The following is a 26,649-nucleotide window of genomic DNA, read 5'->3' on the forward strand; positions in this document are numbered from 1 at the left end:
GACGTCTGAACTGCCCCAAATTCAACAACACGTCATTCATGTCCGTGGGTTTGGCAGTTGCCGTACTGTGCTGTGTTCTAGCCTGGCGGGCTAGACCCCTAATTCTGATTTATAAGCATCTTTCAAGAAACTCAAGGACACCATAAAAAGGAAAATTAATAGCGAGTTGGGATTCTCCTTAGAAAATAACCTAGTTTTATAAATGGCATCAACAACAATATACACCCAAAAGCAGCAGCCACAACAAGAGCAAAACACTGATATTACAGAACATAATCGGATGTTGTCGTGGAATTTCAGACCTACTTCATGTGAGGTGCTTAACTCAAGTCTGAACTCTACAAATAAACTCGGGTCTCGGAATAGAATAATAGTTATTTAATGACATATCTCAAGTTTCACAGCATACAACAAGGTAGCCTGCAGGAAGTCTAAAAAGTCTGCTAGGAATATTGGTTATACTGTATATATAGGGCTCCTCCTCAAGGAAAAGTACCTGGTGTGTGTAAATTGTATGTCTTGTTTATATTGTAGTTATACACACAAACCCTCGCAGGAGAACAGGTGCATCTCATGGCCTTCACGGGGGAGCAATCACAGTCTCAACACAGATAGATTACAGGGAAGAAAAAATGGGCCTGCTACTGTGTATAAGGTTCCTGTGTATAAGGTTCATCGAAGAAGGCTGTTAACATTAACGGTTGGTGTAAGGTCTGTAATATTTATAAGGCATCTGATCCCATCAATATATTCGGGCCATTAGAAAGACGTGCTCAATTATTGGATTTCCGTTACAACGTATTTACACATGCAATGATTACGAAGGTCAGGGGAATGCTCTTGAGAATGTCTACAGTTTAGCTGGAAAAGCAAATCCAACAAAGCAATCTTACATCAGCCAGAAATTGAACAGATTATTCAGTAAAAAGGACTTGGTACCTCTATTGTTATTATTTACTTTTCTTATACAGGTAAATCAGGAAACATTTGCATTGGAAACTTGTTCACATACATGCAAACATAGTTGCACACACATACTCACAATGTACAATTAGACTGATAAAATTAAAAATTAAGAAATAATTGTTGAAATAAACAATGAAATAATAGTACAATGTAACATAAATACAGTGTTCAAATACAATTAATAAAATGTTCCTTGTAGGATTTACTCTAAAAAAAATGGTGTAACTTGAACTCTTTTGAACTCAGTTCAATAAAGTCCAAGAGAGTTCCAAGACAAAGTATCTTTCAAATTATTATTCTTGTCCAATGACATCACAATATTCCATTGCATGCACAAGTTTCTGCCTCAGTATTTGGATGCTGCTATACTTTGGGAGATGCAGGCAAAAAAAGCATGTCTCAGCCTGTGGATAGAGCTGGTCAGGGTTGGATGAACGAAACAACTTGATCGTCAGCTTCAGACTTGACACGCGTCCTCTTGGCAGCCTGTCCGTTGCAGCCAGGAAAGCTACAAGAACAGAACAGAAAGTGCAATAATAAAAAAATATATGTATATTATGCTGTATATTGTAAATTATGTATTATATGGTAAGACATAACATGAAGCAATATTAATTAAATGTTGTTTTTACTTACTAAGGAAATCCCTCTTTTGCACCTCTGAGAAGTCTTCGAAGACAGTCCAAAAGTTTTGGATTACTTCATCTGTGGGAAGGAACCCCTCGTAATCTGCCTTCTGGAGAAAAAAATGTTTGTTAATGTTTTATTTTTTTTTTTTTAATTATCCTAAAAATGTGGAGAATATAATTGGAGTGGGTAAGGGTGGGGGGCAGACCTGTCTGAATTCATCCCAATTTGAGATTTCCACTCCGATAACGAGTGTAGTGAGCTCATGAGGGAGGAAGATCTTCCATTTGTCTGAAGGGCAGCCTCTCGAAAAGCCCCTCTCAAATTCAGAAAACTGTCGTTGCACAGATTTGTTGAACACCATGTCCACATAAAGATCAACATATTTCTGCCTGTGTAGGACATGAATGTTTTAATGAGAGATTTTATCAAAAGAAGCATCATAGTTTTGCCGCTGACTAACACTTAGTCCTCAAATCCATCATCATAGTGACATACAGGAGGCCTACAAACCTATTGACCTTCGTTACCGGAATGGTCTGTCCATTTGGTAGGAGTTCCAGCACTCCAGTCTTAAAAAGCAAGAGATGTTGAGGACACATGAGAATTGGTGTTATTTAAACAATTGAATATATTGTTATATCTCTAGAGCACTGGCTCTTACCCATCCAAAATCCAATTCTAATTCTTCCACGGTCTCCTCCTCATATTCCAGCAGATGCTGTAAACCTCTGTTGGGGGTCCAAAAAAAAAAAGAAAACAGGAGACAAACTGATTTAGATTGAATGTAAAAATAAGATTGTGTGTTGTGACAGCAGAGTATAATAACTACTTTGCTTCAGTTGGTGACATCTCCATGAGGTCGTCCAGTGATGGCTGCAGAGCCAGAAGCTTCCTGAAGAGTGCGGTAGGGAAGGTGACGCTCAATGGGCACTGGTTGTAGAGCGCCATGCCGCAGAGAATGCCCAGCAAGTAGAACTCATCAGTCAAATTGTCAACCTAAAAAAAAAGACATGTCAGGCAGTTCCTTTCAGAACCATTCCTTATGGTGAAAATAATTTTTGGGGTGTAATAGAATGCATTTGATTGTCTCTGAATATTACAAAAATACAAACAAAAACAAACAAAAGTCCTATTTTAACAAATCAATTAATGAAGATGAAGAATTAAAACAAATTTAAATGGTTCTTCCTTAATATACGGCATTGCTTAAGCTTGGAAATTTCAATCTTGATACTTGTTAATGAATAATCATTGTCATATCAGTATCAGTAGTCACCCATAGAAATAAGAGGTCACTATAACCAGCAAGGATGCAGCATAACTCATACGTTTGTTTTTTTCACACATCAAAAATATTACCTCCACAGTGAATATAACATAAATTATTACGACTTACATCCAGGATATTATACATCAGCAGACATTGTCATAACTGATTCACTGGCTAAACTGATTAAGAAACTGATATTAATTACACAATATGACATAATATGGTAATTGTTCTAATATTTACATCCTGGGAGAACCACGCCGATCCATGCTCGTTCACGGTGAGTATTTGTGGCTCTGCGATTAGAAGTTGTTTCGCGAGGAGACGGAAAAATTCCATGGACACACCACCAAAATCTCTTCCATCCTCCTCCTCAAACTTGACCTGTAAACATAGAAAGGGGAAGTATTAACTATAAATTGGATTAAGCGAAACGAATAACCTTACATCAGAATCAAAACCAGAAGATCAGAAATGGAGTCTGTTTATTGGGTCAGGTACATTTCCACATACAAGGAATACTGTCGGTGAACTGTAGTGCAAACAGAGTAGACAGAAAAATAATGTGCAACAGTGTAAAAAAAACAAGAAATTCAATACATACACAATATAATACAATAAACACATCAGACTGTGGCAGGGGTTAAGTGGCAGTAAAGATGCAAGTATTGACTGGATGGATATAAATAGCATAAGTATAGTTGGATATTCCCATACATGATGAATAAAAAAATATATATATGCACATATCAGTAAGGATGTGGCTAATAACAGATAGGTTAAACGTATTACAATGTTATTGCAGAACTATTACAGATATTGCATTTATTACACAGTTACAGTATATAGTTATAGTAGTTATATATATATATATATATATATATATAGTCATAGATACAGATTTCTGCACAAACCTGTAAAGGCAGTCCAAAGTTATGGGATGTCTCTCGCAGGTATTGAAAAGTATTCTGCAGCAACATCTCTCGGTTGGCAAGGAGTCCCCAGGCTCTCTGATATGCAGTCTGATATATAGCCTGATATTCAACATAGTGGAAGTACAAAAGCCATCAAATTCACTTGACTCGTTAATTTATAAAAAAAAAAATATAAATATATTCGTCTTCTCTCTCTTTGGGCTGCTCCCGTTAGGGGTCGCCACAGCGGACCATCTGCCTCCAATACCTTCCGTTCTGCGCATCTTCCTCCCTGACACCAACCGCCTGCGTGTCCTCTGTCACCACATCCATGAACCTTCTCTTTGGCCTTCCTCTTTTCCTCTTGCCTGGCAGCTCCATCCTCAGCATCCTTCTCCCAATGTAACTCTCATCTCTCCTACACACGTGTCCAAACCATCTCAATCTCGCTTCTCTCCCTTTTCCACCAAACTGTCCAACCTGAGCTGTCCCCCTAATGTACTCATTCTTAATCCTGTCCATCCTTGTCACTCCCAATGAAAATCTCAACGTCCTCAACTCTGCCGCCTCCAGTTCAGCCACCTGCCTTTTTGTCAGTGCCACCGCCTCTAAACCGTACAACATAGCTGGTCTCACTACCATCCTGTAGACCTTCCCCTTCACTCTTGCTGGAACCCTTCTGTCACAGATCACTCCGGACACTCTTGTCCACCCACTCCACCCACTTTATGGGGATAGTAGCTCAGGAGGTAGAGCTGGTAGTCTAGTAATCTAAAGGTTGCTGGTTCAATCCCAGGCTCCTCCTCCTGCTAGCATGCTGTAGTGTCCTGGAGCAAGACACTTAACCCCTAATTGCTGACCTAACCCCTGATGGCTGCGTCCGTCAGTGTTTGAATTGTAAGTCGCTTTGGATAAAAGCGTCTGCTAAATGTAATGCCTGTACTCTCTTCTTCACCTCTCGCCTGCACTCTCCGCTGCTTTGGATGGTCGACCCCAAGTACTTGAACTCCTCCACCTGCATTTTCAGCTTTTCGCCGCCCTCCCTCCCCTTCAGGCACATGTATTCTGTCTTACTCCTGCTGACTTTCATTCCTCTTCTCTCTTATCCATGCCTCCACTTCTCCAGGCTCTCCTCAACATCATAGTCCACAGAGACTCCTGCCTGATTTCATCTGTTGAACTGTCCATCACCATTGCAAACAAGAAAAGGCTCAGAGATGATCTTTGATGCAATCCCACCTCCACTTTGAATGCCTTCCTCACTCCTACGGCACACCTTACTACTGTGTGACTGCCCTAATGCATATCCTGTACCACTCTTACATACCTCTCTGCCACCCCCGACTTCATGCAATACCGCACTACCTCTCTCGGCACCCTATCATAGGCTTTCTCTAAATCCACAAAGTATCCATACAGTATTAGATATATATATATACACACACACACAGGTATATACAGATATACAGATATATAGATAGATAGATAGATAGATAGATAGATAGATAGATAGATAGATAGATAGATAGATAGATAGATAGATAGATAGATAGATAGATAGATAGATAGATAGATAGATAGATAGATAGATAGATAGATAGATAGATAGATATTTATTTAACCAAGAACAAACCTTGGTTTTTTTGAGTTGTAACATCCACAGCTCCAGTTTATCTTCATGGCTGAAGATGCAAGGATATTCCAGCAAAGACAAAAGTATTCTCTTCTCAGAGGTTTGAAAAAAATACATTAATAAGTGAGTGAGTGATTAATAACTGAAAGTTCAAGCAATATTGGTTCATGTGACTTTCAGTAAAAATATGTACCTTGTATAATTCTTGGGCTGCTGTCATCATCATTATTTCATTTGGATCATAAAGGAAACCGCTCCACCACCATGAATATGACCTCCTAGCTTTTTCTCTTTCCAGGTTTTCAATCTTAGTGATAACAAAAGAACGTGACTTCAAAACGTAATCCTTAATAATCCACTTCTTCAGTTCAGAACCTAGAACCTCCATTTTTAACTGAGCATACGTAAAATGTAAATGTAAATGTAATTTGTAAATGCATATTAAACACTTACACTCAGAAAAAAGCATCTGACCTCGTGGACATGGAAAACTTTGTCTGGCAGGTGTCTCTTCAATTTGCTGCTGAACTAAAAGCACGACATTCACATTAAGTATCACATCATTCCAAAAATCTTGACCCAAAATATGAAATATTTTATATGTATCACTGACCAAGTAAAGCCTTTGCAGAACCCGCAACATCTTAATGAGTGATTCAGCGTATAATTCGAAGAGCCCCTCCATTCTAATCATTTCAAGGCGTTTTGTCGACATGGTGCAGAATGATTTGACCGCAGATTTGAAGAACAGCAGCATTCTGGACCATAGGGCAACTAAATAAACAACACAGAGACTATAAATATCACTGGTATAGCAGAAATAAATTCATATTTAACTAACCAGATGCAAAACCAATGTCAGACAGACAGACAGACAGACAGACAGACAGACAGACAGACAGACAGACAGACAGACAGACAGACAGACAGACAGACAGACAGACAGACAGACAGACAGACAGACAGATAGACAGACAGATAGATAGATAGATAGATAGATAGATAGATAGACAGACAGACAGACAGACAGACAGACAGACAGACAGACAGACAGACAGACAGACAGACAGACAGACAGACAGACAGACAGACAGACAGACAGATAGATAGATAGATAGATAGATAGATAGATAGATAGATAGATAGATAGATAGCAACAAGCAAATGAATAACCTACAAATATATGGGAAAAATTGGCAATTTACACTTCACATTATAATTAACAAGAAGATAAAACAATGTGAAAATACAAAATAAACCTAAAAATGTACAAGACAAATATGGAAAATTAACAATAAATATATGTCATTACACATGAACCTAATGATAAGTAATAAATATCAATCTAAAATTTTACAAAAAAACACAATTACATAAAATAACCAAAAAAATAAACAAGAAAAGCTGGCAATGTGCAATAAACATTATAACAATGGTAGTATTGATTACCCAGCATTAGGAAGTGGACAGTGTGCAGGGAGAGGAAGGCGTCGGCCACGGCCAAGACCAGCCCCACACTGTGCTCTGTGGCCAGGACTCTGACGAGCTCCGGGAGGAGGAGGTAAACCCTCAGGCCCTCTACGCCCAGGGGGAGGCGGTGCACACTCAGTGACGGCAGGAGCGAATGTCGGACGACAGCTACAACCTAGAACCACGAATGTCAGCAATTATTCCTTCACCATAGATATCATGTTACCATCTCAGGAGATTGAGTGTGTGAGTGTGTGTGTGTGTGTGTTTGTGTGCGTGTGTCACTGGTATTTTCCTCAGTACCTCAGTAAGGACTTTAGATTGTGTCGCCAGCTTTTCAAAAGCAATTCGAGCGAGGGATAAGTCCAAGCCAGAATAGCCCCATGAGGTCTGGTAATGCTTGTCAGAGCTGAATTTGATAAAGCGGTGAAAGAAACATCCAAATAAACATTTGTCATATGTACAAAACTGACTACGCTACAAAACGCCAAGACATCGTCATCGATGAGAGGCGTTGCGCGGTGTTTACCTTTTGTCAAGAAAGCTGCCGTTCAAACATGACGGAGATGAAAATATTTTCTTGATATCTCTGCAAATAAATATAGCATTAGTGTAATCGTATGCGGTTATATGTTAACGTTACCTTGCAATGCCTTTCACAGATATACATGACCTTACGTGTGCCTGTATCATTTTTCATTATCTTACTTCTGAATTTTCTTCCATGACTTTGAATTGTGACATTTGGAGAGCCACGAGTCAATAGTGTCCTCATCCAAAGTGTCAATCACTTTGACGGTGGAACTTGGGTTGAGTGCATCTTTTTCAGAATCCTGTCGGGGTAAAGAAAGAAAATAAATAAAAGGGGGCCCGGTTTTAAATAATCAGAACCAGGAATACAAAGAAAGACCCAACGGGATTAATCAATTGTTTCCAGAAATGTGCAATTATAAATCAAAAGCAAAAGGCATACCTGACCAAGTGAGCACAGTGCAAAAGACTGGTTTCCTCCAGCAAATATCTGCCAAATTTGCTTGTCATCTTTGCCATATAAAAGACACAAATAACAATTAACTTTTCAAGTGGTTTGGATTTCAATGAAGATAGCCTCTGCCTATCAGTAATTTGCAAAAACAAACTTAAACCATAAATTGTGACCCAGATGAATACTGTGCTCGGGGGATTCTTCCTCAAATGAACATGAACGAAAGTTATGGAATATAATATCCTGGAAAATCACAATACTCTGTGGTAGCTGAACTGGAAGAGGCACGAGTTGGTCGATCGTAACCCCCTTCCCGAGCTGCCCTGCCTCTCCATGGCCAAACGAGTAGATCTTGTTCGATGAACCAACGAATACCAGGGTGTGGTTGCTATAGTTAAAAAAAAAGTTAAAAAATAAAATAAATCAAAACACAACTACTGGTGGCCCTGGTCTGATGTGAAAACACATTTAGGTAGTAAGCTTAACTCGATAAATAAAGAAAGACAAAAAAAAAAAGAATCTACCTCCCACATGCAAGCAAGGTAACCTTCGCTCCCCACAGCTCTGCCACCAGACGAGGTCGTAGTTCATCACGCCGGGAGTTGTGTCCAAGCTGGCCATAACGACCGCTGCCAAAGGTAAATACTCCACCACCCTAAGACAACAATGCATCCCTCGCAGTTAACGTTTGTTTATAATATGGTTAACCAAATTGCATTCACGAAACAAAGGCATGTTTGAATGAGCAACCTTTGTCAAAACAGCCGTGTGTCCTTTGCCGCATGAAATTGCAACAGTCTTCTTAAGGCTTAGACAGTTGACAGTAACTGGAACTTTTCTGTCTGAAAACACAAACAGCAAACTGGTGTTGGAACGTAAATCATTAAGAGCAAATGAAAAAGGTCTTAATAGATATATAGTTTAGGGTTAGGGGATGGGTGGTGCGATGGATGGCTGGATGGGTGGTGCGATGGATGGATGGATGGGTAGTGCGATGGATGGATGGATGGATAGACCACAAGGGGCCTGCACCCTGATCTGGCGTCGGAGTTGATGCGGGACCGTCTGGTACCAGCACCGCGGACGTCGCAGCCATCACCATCCTCCTCCCTCCCGTAGACCCAGGATTAGCCCACCTCCCACCCCACTCCCCTTCAGCGGAGGGACGACCACCGGCAGGGTTCCACCTCCTACCCCGCTCCAGCCCCCCGATTCTCCAGGGTGGTGCGGCTTTGGGAACACCGGAAGCTGGGCCGACCGCTGGGCAGTTATGCAGATGCGGACGGCCCGACCACAATATCCAGGACTGCCCCATCATGGAGGTCAGCCCAAGTGGTTTGGGTCGCCGGTTCCCTCACTGGTCGAGAAGAGGCCTAGTGTGCGCCGGTAAGGTTACAAGGGGGTAAACATCAAGCTTTGCTGGACTTCGGCTGTTCGCAGATGTTGATTCAGCAACACCTCGTTTGACCCGGGGCTTTAATGGAGGCTTGGAGTGGATATTCATTGTGTGCATGGGGATATTCACACATATCCGATAGGAAAATGCAGATCAGGGGGTCCGCTCAAATTTACCCCCTGAACCTTCTAAAAGAATGGAGGGAAGGTGTGCACATAGCACCGGCCAGAGCGGTAATTGAGTGGAATGGGGGCCAGAGGTTCCAAAACGGCCAATATGAGTGGCCCTTCTTAGTGACCATCTCTCTCCTGGCCAGAGCGCGGACATCGCGACGCTGCAGCAGCATTTTGCCAACATGTTCTCTCCCCTGCCCGGCTGTACGCCCTCATACTCCGCCATGTGGAGAGGAGTGAAGGTGCACTTCCGGCCGCATCGCCTGCACAAACACAAATGTAAAATAGTGCAGGCAGAATAAGAGGCCATGCTGGACATGGGGGTAAAAGCGGAATCTACAAGCGAATGGTCCAACCCCATCGTGCTGGTGGGTAAACACGATGGGTCTGTGCAGTTCTGTGTAGATTACTGGAAGGTGAACGCAGTGTCAAAGTTCGATGCCTACCTGATGCCCCGCATCGATGAGCTTTTTGACCGGTTAGGTAGGGCTCGTTTTTTACGACACTGGATTTAACAAAGGGCTACTGGCAAATTCCCATGTCGCAGCAGTCCAAGGAAAAATCAGCCTCATCCACTCCGCAAGGCCTTTACCAGTTTCGCGTGCTTCTGTTTGGGTTGTTTGGTGCCCCCGTGACCTTTCAATATCTCATGGACCACGTCCTGCGTCCGCATGCAGCATTTACCACTGCATACTTGGATGATGTGATTACACACAGCGATACGTGAGAGCGGCACATGCTGCGGTCACCAACACACCAAGCCCCAAGACTGAGAAGGAGTTAAAGCAGTTTTTGGGGCTTGCCAGGTACTTTAGGAGGTTTATGCCCGAATTTTCGCCACTGTCCAGCCCCTTGACTGACCTGACTCGAAAGGGTGATCTAGATGCGGTCCAATGGTCAGGGCTGTGCCAGCAGGCATTTGTCAGATTAAAGGCAGCTCTCTGTGGGGAGCCTGTACTGCGTACCCCTAACTGCTGTGCGCGACAGTGGGGGTGTGTGGCGGGCCAAGGGGGCGTGGTCAAGTCTGCTTACAAGCGGTGCAGGCTCCCATCCCAGGGCCGCTCAGCTGCTGGGGATCGACCAAATCAACGGAGGGGCTCCGCTGATTCGTCCAATCCAAGAACAGGAAGTCATTTTGCCTCTGTTTTTCCCCGCAGTAGGGACGGGTGCATGGTGGAGAGGCGGACCGAACCCAGCACCGCTGGGACTGAGCGCAGTAGACTGGATGAATAGATTATTGAACCGCGCTTGTGAACTAAACCTGTGTATTCTCGCCCATTTTGCCAGCGAGCATTTTATTTTTGTGTTTGGCCCACGAGCCACCTTTTGTTTGAACAATTAATAAATACACGCCAAACGGCACTGTTTGGCCTCCGCCCGCCTGCCCTCACTCATTCCCTGGCCGCGGGCCAGAACACCACACACTACATTAACAAGTCCATTAATATGTCCATGGGACATATCTTTATGTATAATAGTTCCAGTACAATTATTGGCTTCAGAAATGACTTTCAAGACTTTGCAAATCACAGAGGCAATTTTAAAATCTCCGTATCCGTAAAATCTACCTACCTGTCCTGTCACCGAGGCCCAGTTGGCCGGCAGCGTTTTGACCCCAGCCAAACACAGAGCCAGAGGAGGACAGGGCCAAGCTGTGGCTTCCCCCAGCAGTGATCAGAGCCAGGGGGATCCCTGACAAGGCCTTCAGCGGAACTGGAGATGAGATGAAGGATGGGGCTTTTTCCCCCAGACCTAACTGACCGGCAGAGTTACTGCCCCAGCTCAACACTGAACCATCTAGATTAGGAAATTGATTTTAAGCAAGAAACACAAAGTGGAAAAGTACAGAAGAGGATTAGGCCATATGCCATCATATTTGAGTCCAGGGATTAATGTCAGAATTCCTTAATTAAAGTCATAACTCTGAGTTTAAAGTCAGAATTTGGATTTTCAACATATTAAACTAGGGCCTCAAATTCGAAGATTAAAGTTAGAATTCTGACTTTATTCTCAGAATTGTCACACTTCTGAAACAATTAATTGTGCTGTGTACATATGACAATAAACTCTAACTGAACAGAGCTGAATTAAAATACAAAATTCAGACTTTAAACTCGGAATTCTGGCTTTTTAAAGACCTAACTCAAATAAATATTTTCACATATATTATATTATCCAAAATATTTTCTTTTTTTTTTTTTTTCATGCCACACTAATCCTCTTAACAAGCAACAATAATAATAATAATAATAACAATAATAATCATCATAATCATAATCATAATGATTTATGCAGTTGGAATGCAGTGGAAATATCTGCTTCAATACTAATGAAAGCTATTTATAGTAAAACTGATTTGACAGTCAAATAAATTGTTCTGCAAACATTTTATTTCATTTACCTTGTGTTAAAACCATGTAATGTTGGTTTCCACATGCAACCTGTATCACCCGTCTGTCCAGCATGTTCTTAGGTCTTCATCACAGAAACACAATAAAACACGTTAACGTTCTTCTTATTATTATTATTACTTTAGAAGTAACTGTGAAAGGACAATACCTTGATGGGGTGGATAAACGGAAGTCAATGGTGAAAACAGCGCCACCTCTGCTCAATATAATGAAACCGGCATCACTGCAACTCACGGCATCAACATGGTCCGTCTGCTGGACGTGCACTGTTATGAGAGATTATTATTATTATTAGAGATGATAATTATAATAATAAATATAGCTGCAGCCAGCAATACACAGGGTCCAGTTTATTCGTGTGTTACAGTTATTTGGTTTCTGTGAAATGCATCACAATTTACCAAAGTTACAAACATTGTGGACTTACATAACATTTAGCAGACACTTTTATCCAAAGCGAATTACAATTATCAAACACTGACGGACACAGCCATTAGGGGTTAAGCGTCTTGCTCAAGGACACTACAGCATGCTAGTAGGAGGAGCCTGGGATCGAACCAGCAACCTTTAGATTACTAGACGACCAGCTCTATATATATATTATAAATAAATATTACTATATATATATATATATAACTATAAATATATAACTATAAATATTCCAGAAGAACGGTGTTTTAAGAATTTGGATCAATACAATTGTTTGTGCAATCCATCACAAGTTACAAGATTTTGGGTTTTTTTTACGACCACCTAGAGGCGTATGGCGTTTAGCTGTAGGAAACTGTTTATATGTGACGTTTCTTTAAAACAACCGTTTATTTTATACTTAAAACCAAACCTTGTCCTTGTTATAACTTACCTTGTTGTTAGTAAGTTTATGTGCAGTCTCAGTAACGGTAGGTGACGTTGTGTCTCGTATGCCTCAATTATGACATAGTCACGCAGGTGTACGTATTTATGGAGGATTAAGATAGTAGTTGAACTTAGGTAATTTTAGTGGTCACTCTTTTCGTGAATTCAATTTGAATTACATTTCCAATAAGTTTAGTTTCCGTGAAATACGAAAAACATTGTGGTATTCCTGTGAGTAATTATCATTGCTCGGCTTCTATTTTTTCCGACTGCCCACTGGATCTTGAATGCATCACTTACATACACATTTGAGTGGATTTGACTTGACGTGGCCACGAGTTTTTGTGGATTGCTTTTTTTTCGTATTTTTCATTAATCCGGCAAAGTAATTGAGACCACGGAGATAAAATATCAATCAAACAGATCTATAGACAGTGACCATGTAAGAAAGCACATAAATATAGATGTAAACGCATAGCTTGTAATCTCTAACCACTACAGAGCAACGGAGTCTACACCGCACACTGGCATGGTCCGAATGTATATTCTGAACCACAACCTGCAGTTCTGTTACTGTTCGTAACAGTGGCGTTACGAACAGTTGGTCAAGCATGACTAACTGAATACTTGTGGTCAAATTTGGTCAGTTTTTCACTAATTTATGCTCCATATGTGGATCGATTTGGATCAAACCTTAACCACGACATTCCTGTGACATACCGGTTTAAACGACACCTCAGCCGTGTTCGTAGCTTATGTCATTGTTGTGTTCCAAATAGTTTAAGCTGGGTGGGATATATTTTGGCGTTAAATGCATTAGACCGTGTCTGTAATTTCGGTCAAATTTGGTCGATGTGGATCAATTTGGATTAAACTTAAACCTGTGGGTTGGACACCTAAGAAATATAGCTGCAGGCAACAACACACAGGGTGCATTATCGACACAAATTACAAATTTTCCAGTTCCCATGGAATGTAGCCTCGGTTCATACTTTGTCTTTACATCACCATTATTCGACTTACTGTATTACGTTTTAGGAGTCAGTTAGTTGGTCTATGAGAAAGAAATTTTTCCTAGGACATATTGTGTGTTATCACCGGGTGCGTTGCATTACATGTCACTGCATATATGTATGAAAGCATGTATATGTATGTGACGAATAAACCTCTTGAATCTTGAATCTTGAAAATGTCTAAAACAAGTTAAATTTTCGGAGTTTCCCTTGAACGCAGCATCGACTCACGTAATGATGCGGTGACGCAAGTTTCCAGAGTCCTGGTGACATGCACAATTACTAGTATAAGCTAGTACACTTGTTGGGTGTTATGACTTTATCCTAACAATTACAAGGTTGCTGTCTACTACCTGTAGTCCACACAGTCCTGCCTCACGGTGTCTCAGTGTCTCTCGTGGGGAATTACCCAGCAACACGGTTCCATCCAAACGGATTAAACGCTGCACGTCCCTCAGAGACGTTTCAACAACTTTTTAAACCTTTGGGACTAAAATAAAATAAAACGGACCCGATTCAGACCCGTTGCTCTGGAGCTTCAGGCGAACTCATTGTGTGAGGACACAAGCACAGAATATGTTTTTGGCTTGTTTTCGACTCCTTCAGTTCGTATGTTAGGACTGGCGCGAATGCCGCAAAATAGGGAGGGACACGGCACCGGGTTGGATGGAACGGAATGCGTTTATATTTGCAAAAAGGGCAAAAGAATAAACGCTGACGTCAAGCAGATAAGGCCATACACAGCCACACACGTGCATGCAGTTTGTAACGACAACAGAGCGATGTGGTCTACCCCACGTCGCTCACAAGGTGCGAATGGACGTTCGTAGCCACAACCTGCACATAGCGCAAATTGGTTGATGTCACAAAGCGTCTTACTCCACAAACGACGGAAAGTTTCAATTGAATCGGTTTTTCATTCGAATTCCTGCTCCGCACGTCGCTCCATTTGGATCAAACTTGAACCAGGAGATGTCTGCGACGTCCTGGTTCTAACGAGCCCACAACCGTGTCCGTAGCTGCAGCGGTTGTCCTGTTCCAGACACTTTAGCCCCGAAATATGTCAAGGAAAAGGAAAACAATGCCGAACAGTGACAACAGGGTTCCAGCCCTACGGGATTGATCCCTAAATGTAGTTGCAGGCAGCAATACACGGGATACATGTTAAGTACAGGTTTCCGGGGTTCCCGGCTGGATACTACTACTACTACTACTACTACTACTACTACTACTAATAATAATAATAATAATAATAATAATATAACGACTTACCTAGTTTCCCAGTTGTTATTTTCCCGTCTTTATCTTTTAGCCTCTGGAGAAAATATGCATTTCCATCGTTTCTAGTAAAAGTTACCCCCCCCTTGCTGGCGGAAATGTTCCTGATCGGGGGTTCACTCGTGTCTGGACGCCCGTTTTTACTCTGTATCACCAAACTAAAGCTGTACGGAGCGATGTCGCCCCATGAAAACATCATGGCTACGCGTCGCTGTCAGTGCATCTGCAAAAATTAGGTCCCTACCGCGGGTGAGAGGCGCTGCGCAATAAACGCAATAGACCAGTCGTCTGTACATTTCTGCCAAAACGAAACTTAAAATAGTCATTGGTTTCCTTTTCCTAAAAAGAAACTTATTTTCAGGCACGTGGGGCGTTGATTATTCATTATATGCCGAGAAACCTACGATTGCGTTGGAAATTGTTGTATACAATAATAGTAAATTACATTATATCAGTGAAACTAGAGACGCGTTACGTCATCGTCCCTACCGCGGGTGAGAGGCGCTGCGCAATAAACGCAATAGACCAGTACATTTCTGCCAAAACGAAACTTAAAATAGTCATTGGTTTGTTTTTCCTCAAAAGAAACTTATTTTCAGGCACGTGTGGCGTTGATTATTCATTACATGCCGAGAAACCTACGATTGTTGTATACAATAATAGTAAATGACATTATATCAGCGAAACTAGACACGTGTTACGTCACTGGCCACGTCGTTATCCCCTTCGACCAATCGTGCGCGTTGTGGACCGGACACCAAGGGGGCAGGGACCTTCGCGTCATCTCGCCTGGCACCGTCACAGACCTTGTTTGATAACACTGGAGCAAGGGCGGCGGGGCTTCACCTCATGTCCCTGACTTCACCGAAAGAAACGGCCAGAAATCGGGTGACCCCCGCCCCGCTCCCCCCGCGCAATAGCCGCTTCGGAAAGTGAAAGGTACGAGTTTGACGCGAGAAACGCGACGGATCCATTCAAATTGTTTCAGAGCGGCGCTAACGCGGGCTGGCTAGCGTTCCGGCTAATGACAGCTACCGGTGGCGTCGCGAACCGGTCCAATTCCATGTCCGATCTTGAACCGTTTCTTAACGCACATCGTTTTAAGCGGTATGCACAACGCGTCGTACACCTCCGCTGTGAACTGGGGACGAGGAGACTTCAAACCGACGGTTGTACCGAAGCGGCTTGTCCAGGAGCTAACGGTTGTTAGCTCAAGTTGCTGCGGTCACAAGGCTTGTAAACGCGGGACTCCCGGACGGATCGTTCGTGGCGAACAACGTCGGGAAAGGGCCGGGAGTCGCCGCGGCACGACACCGGGCGAGAGACAGTGCGACGGGTCGGCCCGCCGCCCATCCGAATGAACCATTTCGTTCCGATTCTTTGTGACGCCCGTTCTTCGTTCGCCGGAAGAATCGTGACGAACGAAGAGTCGGAAGACCGAGCGACTCGTTCCACCGAGCGACTCGTCGAACCTCGCGCCGCCGAGGGGTTGCGTCATGCAGAACAGGCGGCGTAGTTCCAAGTCAGATCGGAGCCGCCCGGTGCCCAGTGCAGCAGCAGCAGCAGCAGCAGCACAAACATGGCTCCTCCAGACGCCCGCTGCAGTGTGCGTCTCGTCAATAACAACTGAGGTGGATTGAGGTGGATTTGTTTCCGTGCACCGTGGACTGGGTTGGATCCCGACATCATTTTCGCAAATTAATAAATTAATTAATTCATTGACATTATGCTGTGGCCACATACTTGCGTCGTATTCGTGATGTCTTGCATGGTCATATTTTTTACGATGGAATCATAGTTTAAGGAAAAAGAATAGAATTTCCGTTTGAAAATCCAAATACTGCCACATACTATCACGGCGTGGAAAAATAACTATTTGTCGTGCATGTCTTACAGCCCTTAGCTGTGACAATTTCTAAAACTCGCCCAACGCTTCAGCCTTGTGATGTCTGTGTGCGCATGAAAGGAGGACTCTTCTTCGCAAAGTGTAGTAAGATCCGACTGTCTCTCTTATTGTTCAACCTTTTCCCAGCGTTTGGAAAGCGGGCGTCTCCCCCCTTTGAGTCCTCCCGCGCTCCGCTGTCAGGGTGATGTCAGCGGCCTGTCTTGTGCGCCTGGCCAGGTGCTGTGGACCTCCAATGGGCTGCAGCTTTCTCCTACAGAGTGCCATCGCCCCGCCTCAGCTCCATCGGGACAACCGCCTCCAGTTCACTCTTTTCCGGAGATATCTCCACAAGTCGGGCCTGCGGCCCAGCAACACGCGCTTTGACCCAGACAGCAGCGGCCGCCCCACCACCTGGGACTCTTTCGGCATCTGGGACAACCGCATAGACGAACCCATCCTTATGCCGTCCAGCATTCGCTATGGCAAGCCCATCCCGAAGGTCAGCCTGTCCAGGGTGGGCTGCGCCTCGCTCATCGGTCAGCGCAAGGAGAACGAGGACCGCTTCCAGGTTTCCCAGATGACCGACAACATCCTTTACTTTGCCGTCTTTGACGGTCACGGCGGGCCAGAAGCAGCAGATTTTTGTGACAAGTATATGGAAAAGTACATCAAGTAAGGATAATGTTGTGTGATGATGTATCGATAGGTAACCTAAGATAGTAAACATTAAGTCATACGATCACACATTCTAATAGTTGTTTGAATGGAAAGTTGTTGAATGGCTGTCGAGACTGAGTGCCATTTATTTATGTCTAAAAGACGAGAACAAGGGCTGTGTTCTCCTGCCGGTGAGTTTGATCCATCTGATCTTGACCTGATGTTTTGTTGCTTGTCATCCAGGGACCTTGTGACAGAGGAGAACAATCTGGAATTAGTTTTAACAAGAGCCTTCCTTCAAGTAGACAAAGCTCTCAGACAGCATTTGAACTGTTCTCCAAATGGTAGGTTTTTTTTTTATGTCACATGTAGATGAACATAGTATATGGACTGACAATGTGGGTTTTTTGTTTGGTGGGTGGGGGGTGGGGTGTTATGTATTTTGGTGTTTGGATTTTGTCCAAAACAAAATGTATTTGTAGATTTGGTGATTTGTTTTATTTTCTAGCGTCTAGACTAGTCAATGCTACTTTAAGGATAGTGATGCAATTATCATTGTTTATATCATTGTTGTACCAAAAAACGAAACCAGCCCTAAATAGAACAAACACGCATAGTTCATTGTCTGAAATGCTGCACGTCATATCAAATACACCTCATACTTAAAAGCACTTTTTAACGCTGGTATTGAAATGGATTTTTCACGCTAATTTTCCGTTGAACCTGTGAACATGTTCTCATGATAAATGAGGTCTAGAAGACATCCTTGTCCCTTTCCCTGTCATGTAGATTATTTCCACTCATTTAGACTTTTCTTGTTGTCCGTATTTTCTCATAACCTAGAAGCTTGATTGACCTATAAGATAGGATACCTATTATGTGGCGCTACATAGGCCACGCTGTGTGAAATGTCCCAATATGCCTGTGTGTGTGTGTATGCATGTTATCTATGGCAGCTGCTGACCCAGCTAAGAGCTGGAGGCCCTTGGCACCATTGTGGATGGCGAGGGGCTAGATATTGAAGGAGAGTCCAGCGGGTTCTATATCCTGGACTACTGGAAGGTTCCTTTTCTTTCTCTCGCTCCTCTCTCTCTACTTTATCTCTGACAAAGTGTATGCTGAGATGCTTGTAATACGGCGCTTCATCATTGTCATTTGCAATATTTTTAGTATATTAGTGACTGACCGACTTATTCAATGTGGAAAAATATATAACTATGCGGCAAAACAAAGCCTTTAAAATCGAAATGCACTCTCTCTTACAGGGACACAAATAATTGGGGATCAGTAAAATGGTGGAATGTATTTAACGTTGAGATAATTGTGTTCCAAAGCTTTTACAAAGATCTGCATTAACACTTGAAAGAGTTGCCAGTAAAGTTTTTACATATTGACTTGGCATTGCTTCATGCTTAAGTAACACAATGGATTTATATCGGGATTAACTATCCCGATTACGAGGCCCTTAAGCGGAAGCAAATCAACCCAAGTTTTTAGATTCATTTATTTGTGAATCATAAATACGATTTAAATCAAGATGCATTGGTCTCATCCTGGAGTGGAGAGATTAAAAAATCTGAATCATTGGATTAAAGATGTCAGTGTTCTCAAGTAGCAGGTGTTACGATAGTATTGGACAAATTGTGCCTCAAATGATTTATTCCCGATTCAATTGAATGAAATGAAATCATTTGTTTCTGTATTAAATTACCTGACCTTGTCGAGTAATATGGGGACAGGTGTTAACATAAGCGATGATAAGTAATGATGACCGGAGAATAACTCCTTCAGTTGTTCCAAGAGATTTGTTATGTATACGATAATCTAAGCATTCATTTTTTTGTGTAAATGTGTTAATTCATGATTCCACATTTCCCCTTATTAAAAAGTACATTGCTTCATTGAACGATGAGAGCTCTTCGATGTTGGCTCATAAATTTGCTTTCTGACTTTTAAAAACATACTGCTCTTAAACACATTAGAGCCTTAATTTAAGTCAAGTAACATTAAGTGATGTTGGGTTTCACAGTATAAACTAGCACTCAGTATTTGTCACCGGCGGCACTGCTCTTTGCCTACTATTGCAGTATGTACTATTAAAGTTCCATCATTTACTTTGGAGTCATTAACTCATCACAGCTTTTCATCGGGGACTTTTCACGAGCCAAAGGTTGGAGTCCAAAAGCCAAGACATACATTGAAATGAGTTATGTGGCACTACGTAATGAGAGACTGTCACGACATGTAATGTGCTTTGGCTGGCAGCGATAATTTCACTCAAGTCTAGGTTTGCATATTATGGTTTAATTTGCTCTCGTACTCAGCGTGTGCCAAAACAGCTTTGACCTGCATGTGTGACTGTCTCTTCTGCAGATTTCCTCCTATCTGTAACTCTCCACTTGTGTTACCTTGTTGTGTGTGTGTGTGTGTGTGTGTGTGTGTGTGTGTGTGTGTGTGTGTGTGTGTGTGTGTGTGTGTGTGTGTGTGTGTGTGTGTGTGTGTGTGTGTGTGTGTGGTTGTGAGACACAAGGATGACCTCATTAAGAGTGAATTTCAACACATCACTGTGAATTCTGTGTGCATTTTCCCGGCGTGCCGTGTTTAAGCCTCACCCTAATGTCTCTGTAGCGTCTGGAATCAATGCGGGATCCACTGCCACGGTTGCGCTGCTGCGGGACGGCATCGAGCTGGTGGTGGCCAGCGTGGGCGACAGCCGTGTCATGCTCTGCCGCAAAGGCAAGGCCCTAAAGCTCACTGTCGACCACCATCCAGAGAGGAAGGACGAGAAAGAGAGGTATAAACATAATCGTCATGACATTTGAGTCGTTTCATATGAAAAGTCCTAAATTGTTTGGCAAGTTCAACTGTTTGGTTTTTTTTAAACTAAATTGGTCTGAAATAAGATATGTTGATGATAAGACTGTCCATATCATCTCTGTATCAAGAATATCACGTACAAAACACATTTTAGAACATTGAAATGTTTTATTGAAAAGTTTGTTAAGCCCTTAATACATGAGAACCGAAAACCAATATACAGTGGTACCTTGAGTTACGAGCACACTAACGTACGAGTTTTCCGAGTTACGAGCCGTCGTTCCGTCGATTTTCTTGTATTGATTTGCGAGCAAAAATGAGAGTTAGGAGGAGCGAGCTTCAGGTGCCGCCGCTGCTGGGCGTGGCGAGCGAATGCGGCCACCATCCCGCGTCTTCACTCCTTCACTTCACGTGGTTACCTGAGCGTGGAAGCATCACTTTTGTGTTTGGTGCCTCGGGATTTGTGCTTTTTGTGCAGTTATTTTATTAACTAGTTAGTTATTTTTTTCCTCGAAAAAAGTAAGTGCTGAGAATAAGAAGCGGATGATGTCCATTGACTTAAAGCGCAAAATAATAGAAAAACATGAGCGAGGTGTGCGTGTGATGGAACTGCCGTGGTTTTACTTCTACGATATGTACCATTCTGAAGCAGAAGGAGACGATAAAGGGTATAACGCCAGCCAAGGGCGTTAAAATAATGTCTGAGCTGCGGACCGCTGTCCAAGAAAAGATGGAGAATCTGCTGTTGGTGTGGTTGATGGAGAAGCAGCTCGCAGGAGGAGGTGACGGAGGGCATCATCTGCGAGAAGGCAAAAATGATCTACACATTCTCTTTTATTATGTTTTATTATCTTTTTATACAATATTTGTTATTTATAAATACATTTTTCTTATTTAAAAACACGTAACAAAAAAAATTGGGGTGTTGTTTGGGGGGCTGGAACGAATTAATGGCATTTCAATTAATTTTGATGGGGAAAATTGATTTGCTATACGAGCAGATTGAATTACGAGCTCTCACGGAACAAATTAAACTCGTAAGTCAACGTACCACTGTATATGAATTAATGTATTCAGTTGTATCCACAAGATATAAAAGTGGATAAAACTGTCTATTTTCTTATAAATGTTCTTTAGTAGTTTTGTATAGTTGATATAGATGGTATAAAATGCATATCTTCCATCTTCCACCATTTATGTGGTTTGTTAAAATGTGAATGCTTTGTGTGTTATTTAAGCTTTGAACAGCAGAGGAAAAACCTTTGGGGTGATTCTGTAGCAGTGCCGATCCGGACACATCCTACAACTATGTATAACTGTACTGTAGCCTGACACTATACTATAACATGAAGAAGAAAAAATACCTTGAAAAGCTCTCAATATATCTTGAAGTACTCTACTTTTTCCCCTCTCTGTCCCACATCAGGATAAAGAAGAGCGGAGGCGTTGTGACATGGAACAGTCTGGGGCAGGCCAATGTCAACGGGAGGTTGGCCATGACCCGCAGCATCGGAGACTTTGACCTGAAGAACATGGGCGTGATCGCTGAGCCTGAGACGAAAAGGATTTCTGTACGTGTATAATGCTCTTAAAAGTACTTTATCAAGAGTTCCTTTCATAAGGAATGTCATAGATATGAACTAGAAGACAAACATTTGAAGATACTTTATGTAATATTTTGTACGAGTTTACAGAATGAAAGAGGAAATAGAAACAGATACTTTTGACACAAATGTCTCCAAAGGCTTTCTAGAATTAACTGGGATTCCAATTTAACATTCAATTAGGAGCAAAAGCAGAATCACTAGTAGATTTGGTTTTTTTTCATACTGGATTTATAACTCTCACAAGGCCCTATACAAAAATATAAAATATATATATTCAGAGGATCAGAGGAACGAATGTGTGTTTGACATGAGAATATGAGAATTTGTTTCACGATATCTTTCCGTCTTTTCAGCTGCATCACGTCCATGATTCTTTTCTGGCCCTGACAACAGACGGCATCAACTTTATCATGAACAGCCAAGAGATCTGTGACGTCATCAACCAGTGCCATGACCCTAAGGAGGCGGCCCAGAGGATATCTGACCAGGTAGGGCTTTGGCAATCAACAACACAAACAGTCAAAGCCAGTCATATTTCATTGGCTATAATCAGAATGATTGTAAAAGTAAATCATATAATTCATTCTAAAAAAATTATTATTTTTACAATGTGTGTATGCACCAATATCCTACCAGATTAGATTCGGGTCCCAACTAGTGACCCGCCTGTTAACCTGCCTGTTACCTCAGACAGGGCTAAAAGGATCCAGTGAACCTGCGTACGTTATGTAAACAAGCAGCTTGTCTTGTCTCATTTGTGCGTTCCTTGCATAGAGGGTTAGGGTTCCTTGCATAGAGTGCAACGCACCAAAGTCTCCCTTTGCGGAATAGACAGAAAAAGTAGCAACAAAAGGTGGAGGTATACAGCAGAAGGATGTATACTCCTCCCTTCTCTCAGAATGGAAGAACTCGCAGTAGCCCGGTCAGCCTGCTCGTGCAGTGGACATTATAGCAGAGGCACCATATAAACCTGTCCATATATATATATATATATATGTATATATATGTATCTTCTCTTGCACAGGCTCTCCAGTACGGCTCAGAAGACAACAGTACAATTATCGTGGTGCCTTTCGGTGCCTGGGGAAAACAGAAGAGCACGGAAACTAGCTTCTCCTTCAGCCGAAACTTTGTGTCCAGCGGTCGCTGGGCGTAAAGGGCAGGGTGTCTGCAGGAAGGGCCGGTCCGTGGACCGACCTTAAATGTGCAATAAGTGTTTCAATAATGGTGCCCGTCTGGATGCTAGCACAAGCGATGCCTTAGGGATACAAGTTATTTAGGGGAGTATGGTACGTGTTAACCTTGGTTAAATGGGGAGAAAAGAAAAGCATTTATGCACTTCATTTGAACACGTCCTTTTCATACTTTGTATTGTTGGGTAGGAAACAGGTGGCCAATGTGTGATAGATAGACAATCATCATTTGTAACAATTTGGACACCAACAACACCATCAAGGGTTTTACTCCTCTTCCACGGTATTGTACTTTTATTTTTTCTTTCGAGAGGTATTCTTTATCCGTGATTTTTAACGTATTCGTGTTAACCTGGAGAAAGCTTGCATTGTCAGTAGCATGTGATTCCAAAGCGGCTTCCTCATGCGTTTCTTTTGAAGTAAAGTCTGCAAGTCTTTTATCTTGGGCCAGTTCTCATTATTATGGCTGCCTATCTAAACCTATCTAGAAATTGACTTGATTCAATAAAATACGATACGTTTTAATAAGCTACCTCCCTTATGAAGGAATACCTAATCCATACAATGAGCCGATTCAGTTTCGGGCAGTTTTTCTAAATGCCCATAAAGTCCAAACAGTACACACAGTAAGCACATTGTGGTTTTCAGTTTGGCATGCACCACTCTCGAGTCAGTGATAATAGCTGTTAATATTGGGATTGGCTTTACCAGGCATATACTGTATAGTGGCTTCTCTGGCGCATGGTACCGGCTGAACTCCTCTCGACTCTTCTCGCCTTGTTTTGTTTTCCATCGAGCAAAAGTTGTGGATGGTACCTAGTACCTGGTACGTTTTTTTGGGTTATCAACTCCGTCGAAGGCCTATGCGAGCTGAGGCGATACCAAAAGGTGACATGAAAACACTGCAGACTACTGATTGGCCGGAGAGAATCCTCACTAGAACCGTCATTGCGCGACACGAGGCGTCTGAGCTCTGATGCAGGATTCCCCAAACTCTCACCAGTCTTGTCTTGCTGCCTTCAGCCTCTTCTGAAACAAAATACCGAGAATCAAGAACACCATCCCTTCGATATCCTCCATTGTTCCTGTGTGTGTCGCGTTAAGGATGACATCACAGCAGTTTCCTGGTACCAAAAGAAAGTAGTGTTGAGGCTGCACCATGTAATGGAAACCCACCATAAGTAAACATTACTGTAACATACCACTCTGTACTATCCAGTACACAGTGTCTCGAAGTTGTCTATTATCCTTTTTAGTCTGCATTACAGAATTCAAATCCCTTTTTGTTTTTCCAAATTTCTCATTATTAACAAACGTCCATCTCCAGTAGTTCACAAACATAATGTATTTATTTGTTTTGTATGGGAAAAATGAGAACAAATAGAATTTTTATTTTATTCCCTGTTGCACAAACTTGGTTTGGAAATGAAAATAATCCTAAAATTGTGTGGAATGTGAGCCGAGCCAGCGGATGATGCCATTTGGACATTTTAGCACAATGAATGACACGTTGATGGACAATTTTTTTTTTTTAAACTGCATCTTTTTATTTTACCAGGAAAAATATCTACTGATCCAAAGTTTCGTTAAGTGTGCTATAAACATACGTGGGTACAATAATGTTTTGCTTATATGTGCTTAAATAGTTATATACTATATAATTTTTCTGAATATATGCAGGGCAATGGTATTTTCTAATGTTTAATGTTTTCAACTTAGTGAATTACAAGGCCTTGAGGTATCTTCCATACCAAAATACTCACAAAGTCTTTGCACTCAATAGTATTCCTCTGGTTTAAACATGTAGTGTGAAGCTCACCTGCACCACTACATTCTCATTGTGCATGTACTTCGGTGTTCTAACCAATCAGAAAATGCTCTTTTTATCAATTACATTTATTCTAATCACTTTGGTAGGCACTCAAAACGTAAAAGGAAACACTTGCATAGCCATATCTGACTTTTGAATGTTTGTCTGTGACTAAAATGAGGATATCCATTCTTTTGAAAGGGCAGCAAATACCATGTTCTCTGTTCTTAAGGTAACAGTCCTCTGTATATCTCCTTTGTAAGCGCTCACTCTCGGTATGTTCTTGTTTTAAGAAGCTGGGCACTTAATTATGTAACATATGTAACCTATGTAACGATGAATTTATGGACGTTTCCTAGATATCTTGTCATTAGTTTTCTTTGAATATCATCAGTAAACCTCATGTAAATATGTTTTTCCTCAGTCCCGCAAAGAATGGAACCATAATTCAGACTTTCTTTCCCGTCACACTACACTTACTGCTCGAAATGCTTCCATATTATTTTATTGCTGTATTTTAACCTGTATATTGTACACACGCTGGAGTTATGGACCTGTTCCTTGAGCCAGAATGTGACTGTTTGAACGCAGTCATCTAGACGTACTGTGCTTGCAGTCCCAATTTATTGTGATTGTTTCCCTGTGAGACTTGTATATAAAACTGAATATACTAAAAATTAAAGTGGAGGGGAAAAGAGCATATCTGTTTTATTATTCACATTTTTGGTGGGGAAGCTTAAACGGTTAGAAGAAGGTACTAGAGTCAATAAAGCAACAAATTTAATATGTTTAAAATAATTGCTTTTAAGTCAGCATTGAAAAATGAACATTAAACCAAAGATTTTGTGTTTATCAGCCATATTTGGTAACTCCTTCCAGTCTCCACGGCTGGAAACCATTCCCAGATAGCAAACATAACGATAAGATGTTGAGTTGATGTGATATTAGACAAGGTCCTTGTTTGACCATTGATGTTTGTGGTCGTTTGGCCGCAACTATTCAAAATGGAAAATTCAACCAATCCAACAGTGAACCGACCTTAAGGTTCAACACTTGACTGAGTCTGTACCATTCTGGTAGAGCAGGTGGCAGTATTTTCCTATTAAATTGGTTTCTGGCCTGCCATGAGCCGAAGAAGGCAGCTCAGATCTTTAACGCACCGGAGAGGTCTCTCCAGTGGCCGTGGCACCTAATTTACTGTGAATCTTACCTTTTGTTTCTCCTTGCCACCCTATGGCAGGGTCGTCTATAAACACTTCAAAATGACTCACAATAAATTAGGTAGACTGGGATAAGGCAGTGCGGTGGAGATTGCCTCAAAAGAGTGCCAGCATCTTTCCAAGTGCATAATGTGGTTTATAACCAGTGAACCGTTAAAGATAATTGTAAATTTTCACCATACTTTAACAATTTGAAGCAAGTTGCCCTGAAGCTGTTTGTTTTTGAGTTGCTATTGAATATTTTATTTGTGTTTTAAATATGTTATGTATTATGTATTATGTATCCGAAGAAAGAAATTGTAATTTGTATCAAGGGTGAATACATTGAAAGACGCAATCTGCATTTCAAAAACTGTTCCTCTTTGTCGCAGTTGGTCAGTGCCTTGTGTGGCACAATGGGTCCTCACCTGACCTCTCACCCCGCTGCCCGCCTGTATTTGAGCCCCACACCTACTGTAGAAGTGTG

The 26,649-nt window shown here is 41.9% G+C and overlaps 2 protein-coding genes across 4 annotated transcripts; one reads left to right on the plus strand and one right to left on the minus strand.

Annotated features, from left to right (window-relative positions):
* Positions 1–357: 357 nt before the first annotated feature.
* LOC307228682 (putative E3 ubiquitin-protein ligase HERC3) lies at positions 358–15,239 on the minus strand. 3 transcript variants are annotated; one of them, XM_079998438.1, is made up of 24 exons: positions 14,989–15,239; positions 11,997–12,114; positions 11,839–11,912; positions 11,010–11,234; positions 8,619–8,710; positions 8,393–8,523; positions 8,129–8,256; positions 7,857–7,924; positions 7,592–7,716; positions 7,413–7,472; positions 7,187–7,292; positions 6,863–7,058; positions 6,027–6,187; positions 5,867–5,941; positions 5,607–5,720; positions 5,414–5,503; positions 3,781–3,900; positions 3,110–3,250; positions 2,426–2,592; positions 2,258–2,324; positions 2,107–2,165; positions 1,802–1,985; positions 1,603–1,699; positions 358–1,474 (listed from the first exon to the last, which is right to left on the minus strand). In XM_079998438.1, the coding sequence occupies exons 1-24, from the start codon at positions 15,191–15,193 to the stop codon at positions 1,260–1,262; spliced, it is 3,018 nt and encodes a 1,005-aa protein (XP_079854564.1). In that variant the 5' UTR covers positions 15,194–15,239; the 3' UTR covers positions 358–1,259. The 3 variants fall into 3 exon arrangements, with proteins under 3 accessions (XP_079854564.1, XP_079854563.1, XP_079854565.1); XM_079998437.1 differs by having other exon boundaries at positions 1,603–1,702; XM_079998439.1 differs by lacking the exons at positions 358–1,474; positions 1,603–1,699 and having other exon boundaries at positions 1,843–1,985; positions 2,115–2,165.
* Positions 15,240–15,829: 590 nt separating this feature from the next.
* ppm1kb (protein phosphatase, Mg2+/Mn2+ dependent 1Kb) lies at positions 15,830–25,648 on the plus strand. Its single transcript, XM_079999814.1, has 7 exons — positions 15,830–15,933; positions 17,027–17,551; positions 17,780–17,880; positions 20,165–20,330; positions 21,780–21,924; positions 22,314–22,448; positions 22,985–25,648. Exons 2-7 carry the CDS (start codon positions 17,085–17,087, stop codon positions 23,114–23,116), a joined length of 1,146 nt encoding a protein of 381 aa, XP_079855940.1. The 5' UTR covers positions 15,830–15,933; positions 17,027–17,084; the 3' UTR covers positions 23,117–25,648.
* Positions 25,649–26,649: the final 1,001 nt, after the last annotated feature.

Source organism: Zeus faber (genome assembly GCF_960531495.2).
Source record: "Zeus faber genome assembly, chromosome: 4".
NCBI lineage: Eukaryota > Metazoa > Chordata > Actinopteri > Zeiformes > Zeidae > Zeus > Zeus faber.